At 36.4% G+C, this 24,415-nt stretch overlaps 2 protein-coding genes across 5 annotated transcripts in view; one reads left to right on the top strand and one right to left on the bottom strand.

Annotated features, from left to right (window-relative positions):
- The first annotated feature begins 7,799 nt into the window (after positions 1 to 7,799).
- On the top strand, positions 7,800 to 11,494 carry mocs2 (molybdenum cofactor synthesis 2). 4 transcript variants are annotated; one of them, XM_066712058.1, is made up of 5 exons: positions 8,717 to 8,845; positions 9,308 to 9,451; positions 9,788 to 9,941; positions 10,443 to 10,566; positions 11,180 to 11,494. In XM_066712058.1, exons 2-5 carry the CDS (start codon positions 9,331 to 9,333, stop codon positions 11,243 to 11,245), a joined length of 465 nt encoding a protein of 154 aa, XP_066568155.1. In that variant the 5' UTR covers positions 8,717 to 8,845; positions 9,308 to 9,330; the 3' UTR covers positions 11,246 to 11,494. The 4 variants fall into 4 exon arrangements, with proteins under 4 accessions (XP_066568158.1, XP_066568159.1, XP_066568155.1 ...); XM_066712060.1 differs by having other exon boundaries at positions 8,723 to 8,845; positions 9,329 to 9,451; XM_066712061.1 differs by lacking the exons at positions 9,788 to 9,941; positions 10,443 to 10,566; positions 11,180 to 11,494 and adding exons at positions 7,800 to 7,905; positions 8,202 to 8,323 and having other exon boundaries at positions 8,697 to 8,845; positions 9,308 to 9,442.
- A 929-nt stretch (positions 11,495 to 12,423) lies between these two features.
- Positions 12,424 to 24,415, bottom strand: part of itga2.2 (integrin, alpha 2 (CD49B, alpha 2 subunit of VLA-2 receptor), tandem duplicate 2) — a 31,000-nt gene continuing 19,008 nt past the window's right edge. Inside the window, exons 13-30 of the mRNA XM_066712057.1 lie at positions 24,270 to 24,413; positions 23,857 to 24,060; positions 23,536 to 23,666; positions 23,054 to 23,214; positions 22,029 to 22,180; positions 21,248 to 21,358; positions 20,707 to 20,792; positions 19,823 to 19,952; positions 19,530 to 19,622; positions 19,001 to 19,077; positions 18,829 to 18,912; positions 17,860 to 17,962; positions 17,197 to 17,307; positions 16,794 to 16,904; positions 16,379 to 16,492; positions 16,065 to 16,154; positions 15,507 to 15,623; positions 12,424 to 15,079 (exon numbers count right to left, since the gene is read on the bottom strand). Coding sequence (XP_066568154.1) covers positions 14,990 to 15,079; positions 15,507 to 15,623; positions 16,065 to 16,154; positions 16,379 to 16,492; positions 16,794 to 16,904; positions 17,197 to 17,307; positions 17,860 to 17,962; positions 18,829 to 18,912; positions 19,001 to 19,077; positions 19,530 to 19,622; positions 19,823 to 19,952; positions 20,707 to 20,792; positions 21,248 to 21,358; positions 22,029 to 22,180; positions 23,054 to 23,214; positions 23,536 to 23,666; positions 23,857 to 24,060; positions 24,270 to 24,413 — 2,109 coding nt within the window. The 3' untranslated portion in view covers positions 12,424 to 14,989. The remainder of the gene's footprint in view (positions 15,080 to 15,506; positions 15,624 to 16,064; positions 16,155 to 16,378; positions 16,493 to 16,793; positions 16,905 to 17,196; positions 17,308 to 17,859; positions 17,963 to 18,828; positions 18,913 to 19,000; positions 19,078 to 19,529; positions 19,623 to 19,822; positions 19,953 to 20,706; positions 20,793 to 21,247; positions 21,359 to 22,028; positions 22,181 to 23,053; positions 23,215 to 23,535; positions 23,667 to 23,856; positions 24,061 to 24,269; positions 24,414 to 24,415) is intronic.

Here is a 24,415-nt window from a genome sequence, read left to right as displayed (position 1 = left end):
AAGTATTCTTTATGTACTTGTGTTTAATTGGGTATTGATGAATTACAGTTTTGACTACAATATAAAATAACCACAGTCACAATTTTCCTAAATAATACGCTTTAAAGGAGACAGATACCCTTTTTTTTTTAGTCTTCTTTCCATTGTAAACTTTTGTGAAATTGAAATAAAACTTAAACGTCCATGTAAATGAACCCAAAAAGCAGAAATGTAACTTGCTGATATTAACTCTTCTGTTTAAAAACTCATGGGGATGCATAGTAGAGTCAAATGTAAAATAGCATCAGTTTCTTAAGCATTCAAATGCCACTTGTCCACTCAAAGCACTAGCCGGTTTTCTTTATTTAGTATTTTCTATTTTTAATCTATGATGTATCCTACACACATTATATGTATATTAAATGCTTCTCACAGTGCTTCAAGCAGTGTGTGTAAACTGTCATCAATAGGTTTGAAATATTCTGAGTAGGGGCCTACAAATACTAAGTGCATGGGCGACCATGAAATATATAAAGACCAGGAGCAAACACAAATTGCTCACATTACTGGAGACACTGGTGCAGAGTTAACATTCACACACAGAAGTAACCTCAGATGCTTAATGTGTCGAGAAATGCCTCTTATATAAGAGAAAGAGAAAACATTAGAAAAGTGTTTTTATTTATAAGGAGATCACATATCATTTTATTAAAATAAATTCCACAAGATAGAACAATTCAGAAAATATATTGACATATGCTTTACTACAGTCTCAAAAGAATAATGGTATCCCACAAATCTAGCAATGATTAAAATGAACTTGCAGCATTTCAGCCGATCTTGTAAAAGAAAAAGAATAAATCATATCAGCACCAACCACAGCTCCTATGCATGCTGAATGGCACAGTATGGTATGTCCCCTATTACACCAGGTGCTCAGCCAGTTCGCCCTTTAGCAGCGTGTCATGGGTGTTTTTTCCCCCAAGCACAGCTGAAATCTGTATTCACTAATGGAATCTTGCCAGGTGAAAGAAAACCATTAAGAAAGCAGCCTGGCACTGGGCAGTGTTCAAGCTGGCATGTCCATGTGTCCCATTAGAGAACACGTTGGCATTAAAAATGACTACATGGATGCCTGTCACCACACCGTGGTATAATAGCACCTAAACAACCTTGCTGTAAGTAACAGCCATCATTGAATCCTTTTTATATTTGAATGAGTGGATTCGTGACAGGCAGGGTCATGTTGCATTGCTTTGGGAAACCAGCAGCAAAAGCATTAAAAAATCTTGTTTGTTCTGCATTTGTCTCATGTACATCCAATTATACAAGTTCAGCTTCAATCATTAAAATGATTTCCTGGCAAAGAATTGCCCCAAACAACACTAGACTGAATTATGCATATGTTCACCGTGTTAACGAATATTACAATCCTACATATGCTTCAAATGCAGCATGGAGGATCAGTACCATTAAACAAAAGGAAAGTACTTGTAAGCAATGCAACTATGATATTTATTAAAATATCAATTTTAGAAGTAGCATCTAAATAATAGAAATATAATTAAACAGATTTCAAGCTACACCATCTCTAGGACTATCATTTAGCATGAGTTCCCTGAATCTGGTGTACAGGGCAGAGTTCAGTGAAAGAAGCCTTTCCTTAAATGACCACATAAAAAAAGACTGAAAGCTACATGTTGTTTGGAGCAGAAAAGGCAAAGCTTATGTCAAGAAGAATGTCATCTCTGTGAAGAATGGATGTGGATCTGTGTTGCATTCTCTGATCCTGGTGCCCTTGTTAGAATTGAGGAATGATTGACTTGCAAGCTATATGAGCATATTTTAGCTACAAAATGGAGCTCTATGTCAAGGAGATTGGGCTTGCTCAAATATGGACTTCCCAGCATGATAACACAGCAAATGTCCAAATGTGCCTTTGAGCCCCACGACCTCTAGACCTCATATATTTAGAATATTTGTGGTAAGGTTTGAAGAAAGTAGTTCATGAGTGCATGCTGGGTGACCTGGAGAAGATCTGTATGCAGGAGTGGTCAAAAATCCCCAAATCAAAAGAGACACACCTTCTCAACATTCACTACATTCTGTTTATTGGGGTGTGAATTGATTAAACACTACCTTTTAAGAATAATGTGCAACTGATAGGTTGTTGATTTATAGGATTTCATTTTTATTTTATTTTTAATACTGAATGAGTATCTGCATTTTCTTTGCCAAATCAATTCTTGTGAAGGGCGTAAGGGAATACATTTGGAGGCAACGGTTTAAATTTTGATTATTTGACCTTGGTCAACCAATTAGACAATTTCCAATTAAGGAGAGAACAGCCTTAGCATATCTTAAATTTACCTGTCTGCCTGGTAATTGCATTATGAAGCAAATCTGCACAGTGGATTATGAGATAATATGTATTTACTCAACATATGCTCGCGATCCAAATTGCATAAGTATAATCAAGTACAAGAGAGGGACAAGTACTATGTTGCTAACTTGAAGATATGTAGAGCTCTTTTTTAACATAGCTCCCCAAGTACACAATTAATGTTTCTTAAGTAATCTCCAAGTGTTGGTGTTACAATAAAGCTTAGAAGCGACCCATGCACCGAAGCACTCAAGCTGTATATGGAGTGATTTGTTAATGGTGAGTTGTCTATGGATGTTAGGTGCTTGAACTAGCCCGTTTATTTTTTTGCTTTTCATGTCATTGAACACATTTATCTCATAGGATGTTTTGAATGTAGATGACATATAGGGCATTTGTTAAGGCTTTTTAAAATTCTTTGTCATGTACACACCCTTTAACCAAGAATCAAAATGGTTATACTTGGCAGACGCAATGGAGTTTTCATTAGTATATTGTGTTATTGTGCAGTCAGGTACAGAAACAGTAATGAAATAAAAGTGAACCAACAGAACACTTGAAAAATCTAATGCTGTGCACAAAGGACTAAAGCATCAGTAAAGTTAAATGTGAAACATGTATTTCAGAAATCCATGATTATATCAAATTCAAGCTCTACTCTCTTTATGGATACTAGTATTTCATTTTGCATATCATTGCATTTACAAAGCTTGTGCAACCCACTCAACATTGTTGTATTAAATCATATTTGTAATCAGCACTGTCTTAATTTGAAATGAGAGAGTTTCAACCCTGGCATTATTTATCCAGGTCAGATTTTGTATTTTTCTCACCCATCATTTGATCCCTTAATGCCTTTAATAATTGTTAAAGGGTCTGACCTAGAATGACATGGTTTGTATGTAACCTCAGAAAAATACATAAAGTTAAATTTTATATAAACATTAGCTTAATTGTTATGCATGTTTTTTTTTTCCTGAATCTATAATCACTGTTGTAGTCATTGTTTAGTTTTGTTCCCTGTGGGACTCACTATTCTCATGATTTCATTGCAAATAAAGGGACACAAGCAGGTTTAGATGTAAATAAGCCATAGTTGTGCAACATACAAGATCTATACTGACGGCGACATATGTTCTCCAGGCTATCCGGATTGGAAAGTGTGCATGTTATGGTGGTGCTAATGAAAAAAGTGGGCACAAGTTAGATACCATAACTGACCTATCCCAAACACATTATAATTTTTTTATTATATTTGTAATTTGGGGAAGAAAAAAAAAACAGACCAATGAACTTCATGAGCTTGGATTTCATATTTTGTCCCTTAGATTCATGAAAAAATGAATACTCCTCAGACCTTCTCCTAAATCTACATAGACACTTGAAGACAGACCCCCATGGAAATTAGCCCATTATGTATGTGCTTCTGTCCACCTTACGCCCACCTGCTTTTTCAATCAAAAACCTGTAATACATAAAGATAACCACCTTCATTGCTGGGTTTGCGACTGAACAGGCGGAGTGAAGGGATTGACCAATGCAGAAAATGCATGCGTTAAAGCCGTTTTAAATGTTTTCCATTTTAAGAACTCCAAAGACTGTGCAGGTCATGGAGCAGTCTTATTATTAGAAGGGCGTTACCTGGGAACAACTGACTAACAGGCAAGGGCACAATAAGTGAAGACTATGCTGTTCCCTGTAGGATATCAGCCACCTCAGCTGTGAACAAATAAATACAACTAAATGAAATTCCCTAGTTTCCCCAGGGTTTGATAAATTAACAATTTCACCAGCATCTTTTAATAACCGGCTTCCACCAGATGATATCTAGATACTAAAAAGAGCTTTTGTTGTGGAGTTTTTGCTTGTCATGCAGTTTCTGTGTTTGTTATGATATTTCAGGGGACTTTCTCTACACACAATATATTCCTGACTAGTCAAAGCCACAGGGAACCCTCAGAGTATGTGCAAGGGTGTCAGGAAGATGCAGTCCTGAAATTTTATTTATAGAGTCAGTTAGCACTCCTTGACGACATGATTATTACTACTACACAACTGACGCCACAGAACCATTATTCAACACAGTTCGGGTAGCAAAAACATGAGAATTAATATCGTAAGTACACAGTTTCATTGTGGGGTGCATTACATTTCAGCAAAGCAAAGCTTTAAAACAATCCTGTAATCTCATAGTAAGTAACACAGGCTGATGTTAGTCCATTATATAATATGCAATAATACAAGAACAAACTCTTTTTGTAAACAACCAAGCAAAGTTTTAATTGTAAGGTATAATTCATATACTGTCTATTTTAATGACTGAGGTTTAATTGAATACAACAATTTGACTTGCTGACCTCTTTATAACTAAAACAGAGCAGTTAATGTTGACCGCTGTGAAGAGTATGCTTTTGCATTAATACCATTAAGTAATCCCAATGTCCATTATGTTGTTTCCAAAAATATACATATACTGTACAAATATCCTTAAATTCAATAGTTCTATTTTTAGAGTAAGTAATTCCGGATTTTGTGCTTAAACAGTTTGCCAACTGCTTCGGTGATCCTGTGAATACTGTTTATCATCTGCTACTTTCCAGTAAGTCATAGTAAGGTCAGTATGACAATAAGAATTCATCAAGTTTAACCAGTAATTTGGATTAAATGCTTATTGAGAGTATCCCTAATTCATATACTCATAAAAAAATACTTGCCAGGTATTTTCTCCTGTTACAAAAGTGTTATTACAGTTGCCCACATGTAATCTTGATCTCTGTGGAATAATTAAACATCAAACGCTGTTGTGAAATATGCGCAAACAAACACCAGCATTCATAACACAAAAATATTGGAGTGTGTTTTACAAATAATAAGGGATAAAAACAGAAACAAGTAAAACTTATTTAAACAAGTAAAATATATATGCAGCACAGTACCTCATTCCATGTGGTTATTATACTATATATTATTTATACATTTTTCCTGTAAGACACTTAGTAATCAAAGAGTAAATTGGCTGTATACACGGTTTCTTACATGAATACACAACATATACAGTACATATTTTGCAGTATTATGAAAATGCATGATAAACACTAAGCAGCAGATTAAGCTTTCAATGCATTTACTGTCAAGAAAATGCTATTAACAGACCATTTTCACTCAGTTAAAACACAAATTCTGCTAGTCGTGCATGACATAACATTTTCCCATAAATCCATCTTATGAAATATACATTATGTTAAATTAATTAAGATAGATTAGGATGCATAATTTATGATACATAATGCTTGTGTGCAACATTGAATTTAGTGCAATAGTGGAGTACACTGCAGGTCATGAAGTGCTACCAGACTTTTCACGTTAACATTGACTACTATTGTCTTTCAGTGACACCTGCTGGGGGAAATGAAAGTGAAGGGATTTCTAATTCAAATGTATAACCTGTTAATAGTTTGTTATGACCCAAAGGATAGTCTGTGATATATGGAAGGTAAGTACTCTGTGTGTTGTCAAATGCAGACCAATAACACTAGCATTCTTAAAAAGAAAATGAAACAAAAAAATATTCATTTTAAGGTTTGTAGAAATCCAGTATTGTTTTCAACAGTACAGATAAACGTGTCAATGTAAACTCCTAAATATATAATTGATTATTGTTTATTCAATGTATTTATGCTATAAAGATATATTAAAGAAATACCCAGTTTCTTTAAGGTACAAAACATTTATCATGATACAGTTCTGAACATCCTATAACATTGTACAATAAAACTGGGGTACCTGGAGAACAAGATAACCTACAACCTAATGACTAAAATGTAAAATAAAAAGAACGATAGGCCTAATAAACAATAACAACTATCAAAACAACTATAATACCATCTAAAAAGTTATTTTTTTCAAGACTGGCTATGTTGACTATAACCCCTGCATTTTTTCACCGGTTTGCAATACAGGAAGAGGAACTGCGTGCTATGGTACTAGTTTTGACATAATTTGACATTATTTCTTGATTTATTATCGTAATTTTATTTTTAAAGGGATGATGTATGATTAGGCTGTATAGGGTACTTAGGGTACTATAGCACACTACATCTATTACTACACATTTACATTTATATGTGTTCGGGACACAAGTGTCACGGCCCTTGGTTGAGTGTGGCATTTCTTGTTCATATATCACACAAAACTGTAGTTATTCTACATCATACACAGTATGTTGCTTGTTATTTTTACTAGAGCACAATATATTACAATACTTTATCATATAGCCTGTCAAGAAGTATATTATAGTACAGTACAATGTGTATTACAACAGATTACACTGAGTGTATTACACTACAGTATAGAGTGAAAGGCTTCTCTAGGGCAACAGACTTGGCAGGGAAAAATACTTTATGTAATTAATGATGTATAACAAAGATTTGGCTGAAACGTGCAACAACTAACTATGCAATAATATGGATACATTTTGGCTGTCCCCTATGACATATTTTACTCCCTATAAGACCTTTGGTCCTTTGAACACTTTTATTGTGGCTGCCTATGACATGATTTGGTCCTTTATGACACTTTCTTTTCCTTGTCACTACACTTATTTTATTCTGTATTACATTTTTTGGTTGATTAATCATTGGATGGTACAATTGTCTCTCTTTAAAGAGGGATTTTTAAAAAAAAAGTTTGCAAAGGCTTGAAGATTAGCGCTCAACTGGGAAGTTTGCATTGAGAACAAGTGCGGTGAACTTGCGCCTTGTTAAAGGCAAGATGTCCGTGTCCTCCCTTTCCCATTTCGTAACGTATTAATATATGCTTTTATTTAGAAGTGCGGCAACTTGTAGTAGTTGAGTGTTAAAAACAAAATACTCGGGACTTGTTGAATAACAAATTAAAGGGGAAAAAATGGGAATATAAGGCTTTCTTTTTAAAACCCACAATTCAAAGTTGGAGCGCTTCTCATCACATACAGATCAATACAATTGCTCCCAGGTCTCTCAATATACAAGACGCTCACATAGTCCTGTTATTGTCCCATGTGTTTAGTTGCTGTTGTTTTTTAAACCCAATTGAAGTCTGATTCTCATACAGGAGGTTCTTCTTATCCAGTAGCCGATATGAATAGTTACTATAGCCTATTATCATCTCATGTCCGTAATGCCGACTCCTCCGTTTGGTCTCGTCTGTTTATTATTCTGTGGGAATAAACTTTAGGTTATATTTTGCTAATAATCTTATACATAAAGGTTCACAAGGACCATATTTCTGATAGTGTTTTCTCACACTACCCCAATCTGAACAGCTTGTTCTTGCATTTAAAAAACAATTCCTTGTAGGGGAGCACGTTTTCACAACTGCGCATGACCATTAACCAACCGCATGTCAGCTCAACCAATCAAAACCCCCGACACCTCACTTCCGGGTACAGCAAGTCAGCTGACTGTGACAGCCAGTCAAAGGAAGGAAGCGCCGGCGACGACAAGTAAAAGTAACAAGTTGAACGTGTCAATGTATCATATAAAACTTCATTCATGAATACCGAGGTAGGTGTTTTCTTTTCCATGATAATTCAATAATGCACTTTTGGATTGGAGAGTTGCGTGCATGACGTCAGAGCTGGTGAGAGTGTATCCCTACACATGCCCTGCACACGCTGCTCTTAAAGGCTTGAATTCAGACCTCGAAAATGATGAGGCTGTTATAGTACTGGTATCAACATACATATTTTAGAGAAATTAGTAATTCTGCACGTTTAACCTAATTGAACCTTTTGCACTTGGGACAAAATGTTTGTTTTCTGTCAGACACATAACAGATACGTTTTTGTGTTTTGCAACAGGTTGTAGTGCTGTATTTTGCCAAAAGTGCCGAGATAGCAGACGTCAGATCTGAGACAATCTCTGTGCCACAGGAAATAACGTCCCTGCAACTGTGGCAGGAGCTGGTCAACAGACACCCCAGGTAATGTTTTTTTTTACTGGATTGAATCATTGACAGAACAGACTCCTTCTGTTCTGCCTATTGGTTTTTATTTATGTAATCTTTAATTACAGATCCATCACACTCTTAATGACACACACCCACACAGCTTCAGTGCCATATCGTCCTGCCCCTTCCACCCTCCCCAGTGGGCATTTGTTGTTGTGACAATGTTGCAACACCATTGGATTACAACACTGAAAATGGGTTTTACCAGCTTGGGATTTTAAAGTTGACAACCAAACTTTTTCTACTTTGCAACACTGTTGAAAATAAAACCTTGCGTCAACTTTCAAAACCAACGCTGCTGCAACCGATTTTCACCATTCTTGTTGTTCTGCTACTGTCTCCGTAGCCTATCAGTGCTACGGGACCAGGTGGTGCTTGCGGTGCGTCAGGAATACGTGGCTCTTGGGGAGCAGCTGCTGAGCCTCCAGTCTGGTGACGAGGTTGCCGTGATTCCTCCTCTCAGTGGGGGCTAGCTGTCAAGCTCACACGTGACCAGTAAGTTCCCAATGATCGGCTGAATAGGCCGCTATAATCTGCTGAATGCTTTTTTCCACTGAATTGAAAATCACTTGTGTCCACCTCCTTTCTTGGTTGTCTCACGTCCTTTAATCCTCTTTGGTCATAATATGATTATAATTGACCTTGTAATTTCACATTTTCAAGCAAGCATATGTTTATTTGATGAGCGTTCTCTGAGTGGATTACAAGGGAGGGCTTGAGTAGGTGTCAGCATTTTTCCAAAGCTCTTGGGGGAAGGGGTTGAGGGTTGCGGTGGGGGAACACATTATAAGAAGAAGCAACAAATGATCACAGAGCACAAGAAATGCTATAACACATTGCCATCCATAATGTACAAGATGGACCATCACTACTAATGATAAAGGATTGATATGCAGTTACTTTTGTGTACAGTAATTTAGTTTTATATGAAACTTTTCTTTCCCCTTTTCTTTCCAGTAAAGTTACATTTTTGTACAGATATGAGTGGCTGTGACAGTGATGCCAGGGACCTCATCAGGCTGACGTTTGACAAGCTGTCTACGGATACAGTCTCCGAGTCTGTAGTGTGCCCTTCCTGTGGAGCAGTGTCCATGTTTATTGGTAGGTAGCAGAGCAGCACGTAGGCCTAAGGCTAGGATCGTTAAAGATACGACTCGATTGATCTGTGGAATGTGTAATTTGCAATCTAACAGTGTTCTGAGGCGGGAGTCAGTTTAAACAGGAACTGACTTCAGATAAGATGGGTATGTGTGTACAATAATCTAAACCAGTGTGGTTTGCCAAGAAGGTTGGTGTGCTGACCACACTGTGTCTGCCTAGCCTTAAAGTTGTGTGTCTACTACCGACTACAGGGATGCTCCATTTAACATGACACTATGCCCTTTTTGATCTATAGAGGATTAGACTTTTAATTTAAAATGCCTTTTTCTAACTCAGGGACAACGAGAAACAGTTTTGAGGGAAAGAAGGTTGTTCAGCTTGAATATGAGGCATACATCCCAATGGCCGAGGCACAGCTCAAGACTATATTCAGGGAAATAAGAAAGAGATGGCCATCTGTGAAGCACATCTGTGTACATCATAGGCTGGGGTAAGATATTATGATAAACTTGTAAGACCTCTAACCTCTTTGGCTTCACATAGAAATAGTATACATTAAACACGAAACAGGATATTTATACCACATTCTGCTGGGTCACTGTCCTTGCATCAGTCATTTCCCCATCTCATTCCCCCTGATTTTAATACTGAACAGAAACGAATGCCTGAACTGTAGTAAGGTCATTGTTGAGCCTTTTTAAATCATCTTACAGATGTGAGTTCATGCAGTTAGGGGATATTATTGAAAGTCAACTTTGACAGATCGCAAGGTATATAACTGGGGAAATAAATTAACGGTTCTTATTTAAAGAAAAAAAAAAAAAAAGCCAATAATTAGAAAAATGCTAATTGAATGGATGTTCCAAATTACCAATATCTGTCTTTTTCTCTTTGTGTTGACTATCCTGCATTAAATTCCCTATAAGTGCTTTGGATGTAGGGTATTTTAGAAGAGGTTGAAGATGAATCTGCTGCATCTCCTGTCTCTCAGGATTGTGCCAGTCACTGAAGCGAGTGTCATCATCGGGATCTCTTCAACGCACAGGAGCGAGTCTCTTGAGGCAGTGCGATATTGCATCGATACATTAAAAGCAACCGTTCCGATTTGGAAAAAAGTGAGTGAATTTTCATGTATACCCTCCCCCTCCGCAAATCTAAAGGCTTAATATACATATAAGTGTCATAAACTTGTATTTTGGTTTATTTAGTTGTAAGATACACGTGGTAAGTATACTACACATATACTACTTTGTGTTTTGTGTTAGCTGTAATGGAGCAACAATCATCAAATATTCCCAACATTGAGGGCTACATGCGACCAAACACCACAATGCTTAGTTAAAGACGGTTACAGGCTGTTTGAAAGTACTTTCACAGGCAAAAATTGTGCCAGGCCAATCAGACAGTAGTTTGGATTCCGAGTAGCATTTGATCCCTGCCAGAATGGTAACACAAAAAGCTTCAGTTGGAAAGGTTGCAAAAGTCAATGTGCATTTTTAGAAAAAGAATATGAATGATTGCATTTTACTTTGAATATGTCAAATAAAAAATGTTTTCATGATTTATATTCATTAGCCAAAACCACAAACTTTGAAGTCGAAGCAAGGCCAGCTTTTCATGAATGTACAGTTCTTCAGCTAAATTTGGGTGCCATCAAGATGGGATAGAAATGAAGAATGTGAATGCAGTTCATTTTCGTGTTTTAACTAAAGCGTCCTTTCATTTTAGGAGGTTTATGAAACGGAGGGTTCCTCTTGGAAGGAGAACAAAGAGTGTCTTTGGGCAGGAAATTAAGTGAAGTAACTGAGGACTGTGAACAACAGGAATTTCAGGAAATGGGAATTCTCTCATTTAATTCTTTATATAATTTATTGGAAAATTAAGGACAAGCTATTTTTGGGTTATGTAGTATTCCACTTTATTCATCTGTGGTTGTCACTGCAATACACAAGGCAGAAATATCTAGTCACCACATTTAGAAATACAATTTTAGAATGAACTAAAATAACTATATTAAAATATTTAAAGATATTGAAAGTCAAATTCTGAAGTGGCTCTTCTTCTATATATTACACACTGACAAGTGTTAACAGAAAAAGACATCCTATCCGCAATCTCAAAATGATTTGTACCACTTGCAACATAAAATGAAAAAAGTGAATGAAACGCATAATATATGGTTCTAAGCTTTAATCATTTGAATGTGCAAGAAATAAAAATATACTCCCCTGTTACCAGTAAATAAATAAAAAATACACCAGTATGTTTTTCCCCAGTATAGCACATATGTATTTTTCCACATCCCCTCAAACTGTTTTTTTGTTTTTAATGCGAGAGATTAGAGACTCAGTTTGATTAAATTGAAACATTAATTATTTTCCAGATTTCAAGTTGTGGACCATTATGAACTGTTCCCCCCTTCCTCCATCTCCCCAAAGAGCATATTGGAGCCCGTGACTTGGTTGGATTAGTTGAGGCATTATGTAGAGGGTACAGGCAGTTTTATCAAGACATGTTGTTCTCGTGTATACATTGTATTTACATGTTTTTTTTTGTTTAGGGTTAGTTAACAACTAATATATAGTGACTAAGCTTACCCTTGGTGTGAACTGTCGACCACTGATCGGGATATACCACACTGTTGGGAGTACTTCCAAGAAAAGCATATGCTATAGCAGTCCTTGCAGGTCTGCAGGTTTTTTAGATATGGCCCAATCAACAATTGATTAAAACCTGGAATAAACAAGTAATTTCACTTCTTATCCTAATAATTACTTCAATTGAGTAATTAAGACCTCACACCCCTAAGGCCTGTAATTCCACACCCCTGTTGTAGGATAAGGGAAAGACATTTCTGATGCATATGAAACCTAATAAATGACAACCTAACTCCCACTGTGAAGTGATAAATGCAGCTTTACCTTTAAGGGTAAACTGTTGATTTTTACAAAACGGAAAACAAAAGACAATGACAAGCTTCACATTTTTATTTAATCAAAGTGTGTTACAGTGACTAGGACTATACTTTAAGAACAAAGATGTACCAGCAGTGAATAAAACAAGTTTAATAGATTAGAAATGAATAATGCTAATAAAGCAAACTGGAGTGTTATCGTACCCATGTTTTATATATAAAAAATCAGTGCAAAAGTCCACAGAAGTAAACATTCTATCAGTACAGTATTGACATGTAATTCATCAGATCCATAGATCTAATCACAGATACCTGGTCCTAAATTAGCTCTGCAATGACTACACCAAAGAATTTGAATAAAACAAACAACAAAACTAATCCCTGTCTACATAATTAAAATGTACACATCTACTTTATATACATACCATTTGATTTTATTATGTACACTTAAAAAAATTATATTGTGGAAGTGTATGTACAACACAGCTTAATGGGTATGGTAAGAAAATAAAAAATGAAGAGGAATTCTTGTTAGTTTCCTTATTCATTTCAGATATTATCATTATTGAATTTATTTAGACAACTATGTGCCAGGGATATAGCCAGTGATGGAAATGATCCAGACTGCCAGGCCAGGTGTCAAGTGACCACCGGGTATTAAGATTGTTAAATGCAATTCATACGGATGCAGCTGTTTGCAACCTGCTATGTACAGTAGTTTAAAGCATTCGGTGCTGCTTTTGGTATCCCATGTTTTCATATTCCGTGCAATACATATTTAATTTAAACATTGTACGCAAATATAAACACTTGGAACAGACAGCAACACACATCTCTAAGTCTGAAAACAATGTTAATTTAACCAATTCTGCTAAACAAAGTACTTTAAGAAATAGTAATATTACTCAGTACATTTAAAAAACAAATATTGATCAGCAGAATGTTTTCAACCATATTTATCTGTCTAGAAATATCATCAATGTTCTGATTAGGATATATATGTATACAGCTCTGGAAAAAATTGAGACCACTCCAAGTTCAGAAATCAATGTTAAGTGGTCTCTTAATTTTTTCCATATATATATAAACCTGCTTTTCTGTCTTGTCCTCCATGATCATAAAACCCTTGCATGTACCACTGCACATGAAAACAATCAGGATCAGCCCGCTACAATAATCAATCCTGTTATTTGAAATTATTATTTTATGTACAGAACGTGGAACAGAGTGAACTGTTTCAGCTGTAAGAAGCAGAAGAGGCTTCAACGTGCAATGGCATAAATGCACATACTACAGTAAATGTACACAGTAGCCAAAGACAAAGGCTTCAGTATAATAAGTGTTGATCAGTCATCTGATCCCTGCATTTGGAAATGATGTCTTGAGTGCCGATCTGGCGTAACAGTTATAAACAGTTCATAGGAAGAAAATCACATCTGAGGGTTTTCTGAAGATATTTGGTAGGGTCACTTCCCAGCCTCATGTGTTCGGATCAAGTATGTACAGCAGGACTGAACATCAGGATTACACTTTCTAATTTTGCTAATAATTACTCATTTCATTCGCTTAACATAATAAAACTAAATAGTTAATGCTTCTTGAATAGATACTCATCTGTTTCTTTAAGTGCATTAATGTTGTATACTGTACTGAAGAGGAGAACAAGTTTCAGTTGAGGTCTGTCTTGTTTTACTGTAGTGAATGTTTCCATGAACATCAGTACAAAATGCACACATACACACAAATGCATCTGTGCAGATCCAACACGATAAGAGTGTGATTTTAAAGTTTTCTGAAGTATATGGTTACATTCAAGTAATTCTAAATGACAATTTCTTCTAATCTTATAAATAAGCTTAAAAATATTCTAAAATTTGCCATTTACATTACAGTACATTTTCATATGCCTGCATATGGGAAACAAAGACATAGTAAATAAAAACACTGAAGATTATCTGTGCAGTAACAATACCGTAGATTAAGCACGGTAACTGATGAAAATAAGCTTATAGCTATCCCTTCCCTAGAACTATATTTCTCACTATATCTCGCACTACCCTTTGCTATTCACAAGCAGTGCTCAGGGAAGATTCACTCAACAGCAATATTATAGCAGTAACGCCCATTAGAATATACATTTGAAATATTCTATGATGGCAATTTTATAAGAAATATACATTTCATTTCCGCTTTGCTTACTTTACATAATGAGTTGGTGGGTGTGCTCTGTATAGTGAGATTTCAAGCTATTTTTATTGTATGTCAAATTATACTAGAATCTCTTTAGTTTACCGTTGGCATGCCCATCTGAGTTTCTCCTGCTTTCTGTTTGAAATGTTGCAGTTACAGGTTTGCATGTCCGAATTCATGCCAGTCATTTGAAACTGCTGACATTTCACAGTTCACTCTTTTATGGCACAAGTTCACTGGCTTCAGTTGAGTGCATAGGCATTCAGGCAGAACTATAAGAAGTCTATTTTTAAATCCAGTTGTACTTCTTGACATTGTCACAATGAAAAATCCCTTTTGATAAGATGCTAAAAGATGCTAAAATGCCTGATGATAAAAGATAAGAAGGAGAAAGCTGCATTCTCATTGCTTTCACACATTGTATAAAGCCCTGCTCAGGCCTCATTCTCCTGCAGGTCCTCGGCCTCCGCATCGTCCTCAGCGTTCTTCATCAGCTGATCATACTTACTTTTGAAGAAGCCGAGCTGGAAAGGAGTTTAACCAAAGAAGACTTTTAATTAGGATGAGTTTAAACAGAGTTACATAGAGGTTACAACAGTTGTATATAGTAACAATAATTTTGCTGCTCAATTCTACACAAAGGTGATAAAATGGGATGTAAATATTCAACATTAAAACTGAGTAGCATGGTTACACTTAGGTTATAGTTGGTGCCTAGAGTTTTAGCCAGTCTACTGATGACTGTGAACAGAAATCTGTGCTATGGAAAAGAAAAGCCAGCTCCAAGAACGAGGGAACATTACAATACTTCTCTTTTTGTTCATAGTGTTTATTTAATTATATTACCCTAAAACAACCACTGTACAGAGTAGTAGTTCATGACTGAAATAGTCTTTACATGCATTTCTTTAGGTGCAAAAATATAGTTTCAGAGAAAAATAAGCTTCTTACCTTCCACAAGAGCAAAACCAGTGCTGCCAGCAGGAGTAGTCCTCCTATTACACTGCCCACTATCACTCCCACGGGCACCTCTCCCTTTTCCCCTGGTTTACTGATAGTAATTTGGACCTAGAGATTAGAACAAAATGTCTCAATTCACAATTCTGATAGACATTACATTTCAGGTTTTCCATTCATGGCTTTCCCAGCTTCCTTTCAGAAGCATAACAGCTGAATACTAAAAATATCATCAGGACACTACCAAATGTAACATCTACCAAGTCTTTGAATTCCACAGAAAAGTAAATTCCTCCTGGAAGTGGGCCTGTAATTGTTCCTGTGACCTGAAGATGTCACTGCAGCCATATAAAATATTACAGCCACCACAAAAAAACATACATGATTTAAAAACGGCCCTCTTTTTAGGACACAAGAAATATGCCCCAAAACATCTAAATAGTATCTACAGAAGTTATAAAGTAGCAATACATGTGAAGAGTATTTTCCATTTACAAAAGCAGGGAAATACATAAATAAATACATCAAAACAATAATATTAAACTGACATACCGGTAGTTTTTTCTGGTTGATGATCACTAGTTCTGGCTGTGAAGTTTCTATTTCAGTGCTAACTGTAAGCTTTAGAGACTGGAACGTAGACTGTTCAAAACAAACAAAGCCAAATGTATTTACTTGTAACAATTGTACCTTTTCCAAAAACATACTGTGCAGCGTTTCTATAGAAGAATCAAGCTATGAACATAAAATGTTATTTAGCTGAAGAAAAATTAAATAAATAAATTCATGGTAACATCTCTATGCAGCAGAATTGTCTCAACAAATATTACTTAAGCTTTTTAGTACTTTTTGTTGTATATACTTACAGCAGCAAAAGTGCCGTTCCAAATCCTTGTTGTGACATTCAAGAAATAGTGGCTTGTTCGTTTGAGATCTTTGATCAAACATTTAAACGAATTACAAGCTGCACTTTTACAGTCCTGAATGGGAAATACAAACACATTAATCTTTCTTAATATTATTTTGCATTTGATTATCTCAGAGTTAAAGTCACTTAAGTCACAGACAAATTGATTTTCAGTTAATGAAGTCAAAGAAATAGCTAGGCATTTAAGAAAATTGAAGAGCATTTAGTTGTTACAACAGAAATAACCTACTTGATCTCCTTTCCAATAATTAATTTGGTGTAAGTTATTTGAGATATTTATACAGATCCCCCCATGGGGTTTTGTGTATGTATGACTGCATAGGAGATGCCTCTTATTAACAACAGCTGCTCACCAGCTCTTCTATTCCTCGTAAATTCTCCTTTTGGAAAGATGCCATGTATGGTTTCTCTGAGATTTTCAGCGGATCAACCAAGTTTCTTGTCTCACAGCTCACGTCGCTGCCCTGCAGGGAATGAATTTGATTTTGCGTCACACAACAAGGCAAACATGAGTGACATCTGTCAGTAACCAGCCAGTATATATCATGAAGGAAGCATCTAAGCAGAATAGGCTCTGCAGACTGCTTATGTGTTCTTCTGTCATGGCGCTGGGCCATCCCTGTGATTCAACCGACAATGTCAGTGAAAACTGAAAAGATGAGCAATTCAGCTAACCCTTAGTTTGTTCTTCACGGACTCTTTAGCCACTGACTAACACACAGAAACAAAATAGAATACTTGCTGATTTAAACTTACCATTTCATTATGAACTCCAGTTAAGTAGAGCAGGGGATTGTTCTCCTTAGTTGACACAGGAAAGGAAACCGTGAGGTAGACCATGCTGACAGGGAAGTTCACAGTGGAAACCTTAAAGAACAATCAGATCATGAGTACAAATTCAGCTTGGAAGTTATGCCGACCCAAAATAGCTGGGTTAAAATGAGGTTCGTCACCACTACTTTCTCAGTTTTATTAGTGCTCCTGATGCAAATGCTCTGCGGTTTCCAAAGAAGTTGATATATTTACACCTATAGCTTCATATGCAAATTATAAAGTTGTGAAAGATGTCAAACACAGATTTCTGACCAACCGTTTTGCATTATATCTGATTTTCAAACAGAAAATATGTTTGTGTGATTTCCCCTTAGCTCTTAACTATGACTTCACAGCTTGTCTGCACATATTAGCTATTACAATCTAGGATGTAGGACTTTTATTTTGTATTAACTGTATATTTTTCCTGTGCACTTGTGAAATTTTGAACTTGTAATTGTATTATGTTTTGATCTGTAATTTTATACCGTATTATTGTACTTTGTAACGCTCTTATATTTTTTAAGTCGCCCTGGAAAAGGGTGTCTGCTAATAAATAAATAATAATAATAATGTTGAGTAGAGCAACACGTAGTGTGTACTAACCTTCAGTGTGAAATTGAATTCAGGGCCAATGTCATCATTACTTCTCACTTCATTTTGAACTATGCTCTCCGGGTTTATTACATAAAAATTTATATTTGTATCTCTGAAACAGAATTCAAAAAAAAAAAATGAGTGGAGAAAACATTATGACACGGTAATTATACTGGTCATAGTCTGAAACTGGGTAATGTGGTTAGTATATGCGTTTGTGAAATCTTGGCCTCCACACTGTCTCAGCCAGTAAAATCTCCCACTTGAAATGCAGGCTGAGCCAGACATCCTCCAGAAATTGCTAGGCCTAATCTGTGCTGGATCATAGCTGGCTTTGACTGGGATTCCCCCTGAGGTGATCTTCAATTGGGAGTGCTGCCAGGGTTGTATGGGCTTCATTTAGGTAGGGTTGCCTTGACTGACTGCACTATAAGGACTCATGTGGCTTACAAGGTGCTTGAGGGTCCTCAATGTAACTGATAAGAGCTGCATTTGTCCTCCCTAGCATGCCAGGAAATGGCTTGAAATGCAAGTGTTGATGTCCACTCCACTGCCGTGTTAGGAACAGAGTTATGGAAGTGATTAGAGGTGATTAATAATACATATCTAAAAAGTATGAGGTACACATGGAAAGTGCAATGACCTGGTTTTATTAATTTAGTTATTTAGTTTGTATTTAGGTTTTACTGTTTTTATGTCTTGTTGCTTTAAGCAGATGCAAGAGAATGTAAGTTCTTTCATTATTTATTCGAACATTATTTATTGTTCTCACAATAATTATATTTTGTTTCCTGTTGCATTTTGATACATTTGAATAACTGCCAAGAGCCAGGACATCAAACAGTTGTACAGATTACTTATTCTGGTGATGTGCCATTTCAAATATGGATCACAATGCACTCTGTGACACACATTGGGAGCTGTTCAAAAACATAAAACACCACTTGTGCATTTCACACACAAACAAAGTTGTCATACCTTGTCAAAATGATTTCAGAATCATACTGAACTGGAAAGGTGATATGAACCGTGTTGTCACCAGGATATTCTTCTTTACTGTCACTGTGAAATACAAAAAAGCTCAGCATTTAACTGTAAATATAAATAATGGGGAAAAATTGCTGTAAAAAAAATAGCAATCAGTTCCTACCTCTGAGCTTCAAACTGCACATACGTCAGTCTCTGCAGCTGATTGAAGTTGAAATCAAAGTTGATATCAAATGAAGCCTGTAGAAATAAAACTTATCAAATTAAATCTTAAATTGATTGATATAATTAGGCATCCTAATAAATTAATTTCAGTTTAGTTTTAGTATAATGTACTAATAATAATTATATCGATATACTACTACTACTACTACTACTACTACTACTACTACTACTACTACAGCTAATAATAATGGTAATTAAGGAAAGATCATCATAGGGCTAAACATAATTAAGTGCACGAGCACGAACTACATCAGGAGATCCTTGCTGATATCCTCACTGCAATAGGATTGGATAATTTCACAAAAACTAAATATCTTGTTAGATGTCAACACCTAACATTCGATACTGTGTACTGTGCTGTACTTAGCATAGCATAAGTGGAAAAAAATACCACATGCAGATTTGTTTCTGTTGATAACAGAAGGGCAGCTTTGTAAAACACTGCATGACAGTGATGTATCCCTCACCTCTTGTCCCGTCAGGAGAGCAGGGTATCCGACTTGACAAGACACAGCTTCTGTCGTCTCCAAGTTGCATTTTACATCATCAGATGGGCCCTTCTGTAATGCAACAGCTTTAGTCAGTGAGAGACAACTGACAACAGGCCATCAAAAATATATATAAGAAATAAAATAAATAAAATTCCTTACTAAAATAGCAGGTAGCTAGCTGAATGAAGTAAGGCTTTTAGTGTGTAAAGGGAGCCTGTCATGGAGGCAACATTATTGTGAGGCTGGTTAGACAGAGTGCTTTCACTTACAGATGAGAAGTACAGGTTCTTGGAGTAGGTCGCAATAATCTTGGCATTGTATGCATTCTCTCTCTTGTTCTGCACCTTCACCGTAAAGGAGATCCGCCGGTTCTTGGAGCTGACGAGCATTGGCGATTGGCTACAAAAAACAATTTTATTTATGAAACTCCACACTATATTTGAGTAGTGGAGACAGGAACACAGATGACCTCTGCAGTGACACGTTTCCACTGGAAGATCGTCTTAAATACCCAGCCTTTATTCGAAAACACTGACACTGATGCACATTTCTTAGGTCACTGAGACAGAATCAGTTTTTCCAAAGCTTAAACATTTATTATTGCCTTAGTGTGAAGAAAACACACATAACAATGGAAAACAACATTTCTGCACAGTTTTGAATGTTGTAAATAGATTAATTTAAACTCCTATTGTTATGTTCTTTCCACGAACATACTCCAATAAATGATGTCAGTCCTGCCTTCATTTTTATATGCCTGTACCACAACAGTTATGGGGTCTTCCAGGACACTGTTCAAAGGAATTGTAAAAAGCATACTCTCTGGCTGAATACAATTAATGCATTTAATAGCTATGCTTTAACAAAGGTGGTGGGTGGTGAAAATAAAATAATGAGGGAAATTAACTATGTGTACTAGTCCAGCGATAACAGGGCAAGACCATCTTTGGATGTTCACTATACAGCTCTGGAAAAAATTAAGACCACTTAACATTGATTTCTGAACTTGGAGTGCTCTCTTAATTATTTCCAGAGCTGTAACTTCAAGTTTTCTAGGAACTTTAGAGATATTGATATAATTTGATGCATTCAACCTTTGTAAACAATGGCCTAGGGTTAAATTCTCTCATCTGAGGCAGCAGTTAGTCCTCACCTCTGGTCCCTTTCATTCATCTTGACATTGAGTACAAGGTCTGATAAACACACCTCATCAGCACCACAGTCCTTTGAAAATGGAATCTTTGAAACAGCAATACCAAATGAAACAAGAAAAAGACGACATCAGTTTCTACAGTTTGGTTTACTTTTCCATTACAGAGTCCATCTACCAAAGTCAAGCATTACACCTGGATATAACTACACCACTATCATTATGAATGAACTCATCTGGCTTCCTGTTTCAAAACATACAGCTGCACGTACACATAAACTCGAACTAGACTCGTTCCTTCATGCAGTACACATTAAATAAGCAATAGTAAACACAACTGTATATAGGGGAATACTCATAAAGCCCCACCCTGCCATAGCTAACAACTGGCTTTCAAACTGAGGAACAAACACACTGAGAAATGGGTAAATGTAGCATAAATCTTTCAGGGTGTTTATATAAGCTAATCAGATGTTTCCTTTTTATTTATATTTAGGCATTAGATCAAGTATCGGAGGTATTTATGAAGGATTTAAGAACTCACAAAGAACTCCCAAGAACGGAGGGCATAAACATCAAGCACAGGGTTGTTGTTCGGGTTCTGAAGAACAATGTCAACACGGAGACCAATAGAGTTCACAAAATCGGGAGCTTCCTGTTTGGGAAACAGTTAACAATAAAAAGACACTTCCTTTATGATAGCTTCCAAATGTAAATATAGACATGGTCACTTTACAGATGATGTTATTGACTTTTAGGATTAGTTTGAACAAGATGCTGTTGACATTAATTAAGCTCAAGACATCACTCAATTTGCTTTGTATTCTGACAGACAGGCCTAAGCTTTGGTTCTGAATGAGACGAATGAGTACGTTTGCTTTGTAAAGAAAGGAACAAAATAATGCAAAGTGCTTACAACTTAAATACTTAAATGTAGTGTTAGCTATACTTTTTACTTCCCTCAACCTTTCCGTTCTTTCCTTTGAACAGTACATGGATTCACAGGCTGGAATAATAATAAGTGGCCAGATTTTTCAAAGTTGGTCAATAATTTCCTCAGGAGTAAGAACTGCTTTTTGAATTCAATTCATGCTATTTTGTGGTGTTCAAATTCAGATCATGTATGGAGGGTTTTTTATAGGACATTTTCAATGCAAAGTTAAGCTGTAGGTACAGTACATTACAGGAACTCCAATATAGTACTGCTCTTACTCATGAGTCCATTATTTCCCAACTGTGAACAATCAAGCTCCAGGAACACTGACATTCCTTTAAATATTGACTTGACAGAGTTAGATCAATTAATTTAACAAACTTGCCCTTACCTGAACATAAACTTTATGTTGTACACAAGTTGTGGTGCTGAGAATTTCAATATTTTTCTGCAAAAGCCGTTCATTGTTTTCCACAAACAAACCTCTGGAGCTCACCCTCGAGGACTGAAGATCCGCATCAAGTGTCAGGTTATACTGTACAGCTTTAAAAAAAACAATGCATGTAGAATGCTAATGAATCGAAGTCAACCAAGAAGAGTCTGAGTGTGAAAATATGCATAAATGTAAAACTGAATGAGTGCATAGTAATTAAGATGTAACATCGTATCTTTTGTTTCCAGTTTAACTTTTATTGAGTGTGAAATGGAAAACCACCAACAAAAGAGACCAACTGTGATTGTGTTTCTTTAAACATACATTCATTCAGAACAATAATATTCTTTCTAGGGAATCCTAGGATTTCTTAGGATTTCGGGTTTTTTTAAACAAAAATTCCCAGGATCCCGGAAACCCGAGATTAAAAGAACTCAATTTCAAATGTACTAATAATTATGATAAAACTAATAACAGCAATATTATACTGCTGCTGATGCTGTAGTAGCTGAATATGTCACTCATGCTTTCCAGGGGAATTTTGCTGCTCCTTTAAAGTTAGAGGCTGCGAAACCTCACTCTCAGCAGTGGCTGCCTTCTGCTGCTGATCATCTGAATTTGGGCTGGGGTCTGCGGGTGCTTGTACTTCAGATTCAGATTTTGAGCAGATGATGAGCCTCTGTATGAACTTTTTTTGGATAAATAGCTTACAATAATTATTTCCCCGTCACATTTTTCATTAACCACAGTCCCTTGATCCCGGGTATTTCATGTTTCCAATTCCGTTATTTTGGGACTTAAAATTGTACGGGATGAACTAATTGAAGGGATTAGGGAATCCAATCTCGGATCCCGATCCAAGATTGGATTCCCTAATCCCTTCAATTAGCTCATCAGAACTTTTTTGACAATTACATATTTTGAGGAAAATGAACTGTTTCCACATGTGAGTTTACAGAAGACAGTGATAGAGCTCTCCTTACACACAGCATTGGTTGACTTTGGCCTAAATGAAGCCGCGAAGCATACGCTGGTCTGGAAACAGAAGAGCTTTCTGCCATTCACATCGCAGGTCTGCTTGAGGATGTTGATTTTGTCAGGGGTGAAAGTCGTATTGACATTCACAGTCGCTAGTCTTCGAGACCTAAGAAAAAAGTAAATTCTGTAATTTTAAACAAATATTGGCCTTCCCAAGATTGTGGAAACAGGTTGCACAATAAGCACCTTTGGAAGCAAGCTACATCTCAGTTATACTACAATGTCCTGGTATCTTATATAATAACCTTTCACCTAAATGCACGTTAAGTGAAGTAAAGTGAGAATCTTGTATATATAAGTTAGCACAGTGATATACATTTTCATCTAAATGCACGCATAAGGAACCACAACACAGCTGCATAAGGGATTACTCGATTTAGACACCGAAACACATAGCACGAAGGCAGTGTCCACCGAATTGACTCACCAGAGCTGGAGCACGTGCCCATAGGCTCCCACAGACACATCAGGTATAGTGTCGCCATTTAAATCCCCATAGGCATCCAGAGACCTTCCAAAATACTGCAGCTTATTATCAAAGTCTGATCCTAATATTCTCTGCAAAAGTAATTCGACAAAGAAGAGTAATTATTATTATTATTATTATTATTATTATTATTATTATTATTATTATTATTATTTCACAATATTAAAATGTGTAATTCCATAACCTAAATGGACATTAGCATCCTAAATCTAAAATCCTAAGCGGATAACATTTCATGATGTTGAACGAGTCCGTCCTCACCTGCGAGTGCTGTTTCCGTATGGTTGTAATTTCTCCGTTGTAGACGTAAATAACACCTCTGTGGTCATCTTCTAATGGTGCTCCAACTATCACATCATTCAATCCGTCTAAATTCAGGTCAGAGTCACCAGTGATAGCCATGCCGAAGCGTGCATTCTCCAAGTCCGACGGGCCTTGAAGGAAACCTTGCCGACTTAAAATGCCCTGAATGAAAACCAGATTGACTGTTAGCACTGTTACTCTATGTTGCGTATCTTTTTATTGTGTACTACAATTACAGCATTTCATTGGGTTCTGAAATCCTGTCTCGGTAGTGAGTACAAAAATGTATATTTTTAAATAACTTTATGTCTACATAATGAGTAAGGCCAACACTGCCTTGGATGGTAAAACTGTGAAACGCCTTGCTATACCTTGGTAACTGAAAACAGATATACTCTCCCCTCTTCTTTTTTCAATTCGCTCATGAACATGGGAGCTCCAACCAGAAGCACATCTGTTCTGGAGTCCTTGTTGACATCCACAGAGCACAACACACTGCCAAAATAGGAACCAATCT

Source organism: Amia ocellicauda, chromosome 8 (genome assembly GCF_036373705.1).
Source record: "Amia ocellicauda isolate fAmiCal2 chromosome 8, fAmiCal2.hap1, whole genome shotgun sequence".
Taxonomy (NCBI): domain Eukaryota; kingdom Metazoa; phylum Chordata; class Actinopteri; order Amiiformes; family Amiidae; genus Amia; species Amia ocellicauda.
The sequence above is the reverse complement of the archived record's forward strand: the minus strand, read 5'-3'. Positions and strand labels throughout refer to the sequence as shown.

Excerpts from the sequence above, each read along its gene's own strand:
- mocs2 (XM_066712058.1), top strand. The coding sequence starts at position 9,331 with ATGAGTGGCTGTGACAGTGATGCCAGGGACCTCATCAGGCTGACGTTT. Across the intron at positions 9,452-9,787 it reads AGCAGTGTCCATGTTTATTG|GGACAACGAGAAACAGTTTT; the intron begins GTAGGTAGCAGA and ends TTTCTAACTCAG. Across the intron at positions 9,942-10,442 it reads TGTGTACATCATAGGCTGGG|GATTGTGCCAGTCACTGAAG; the intron begins GTAAGATATTAT and ends CCTGTCTCTCAG.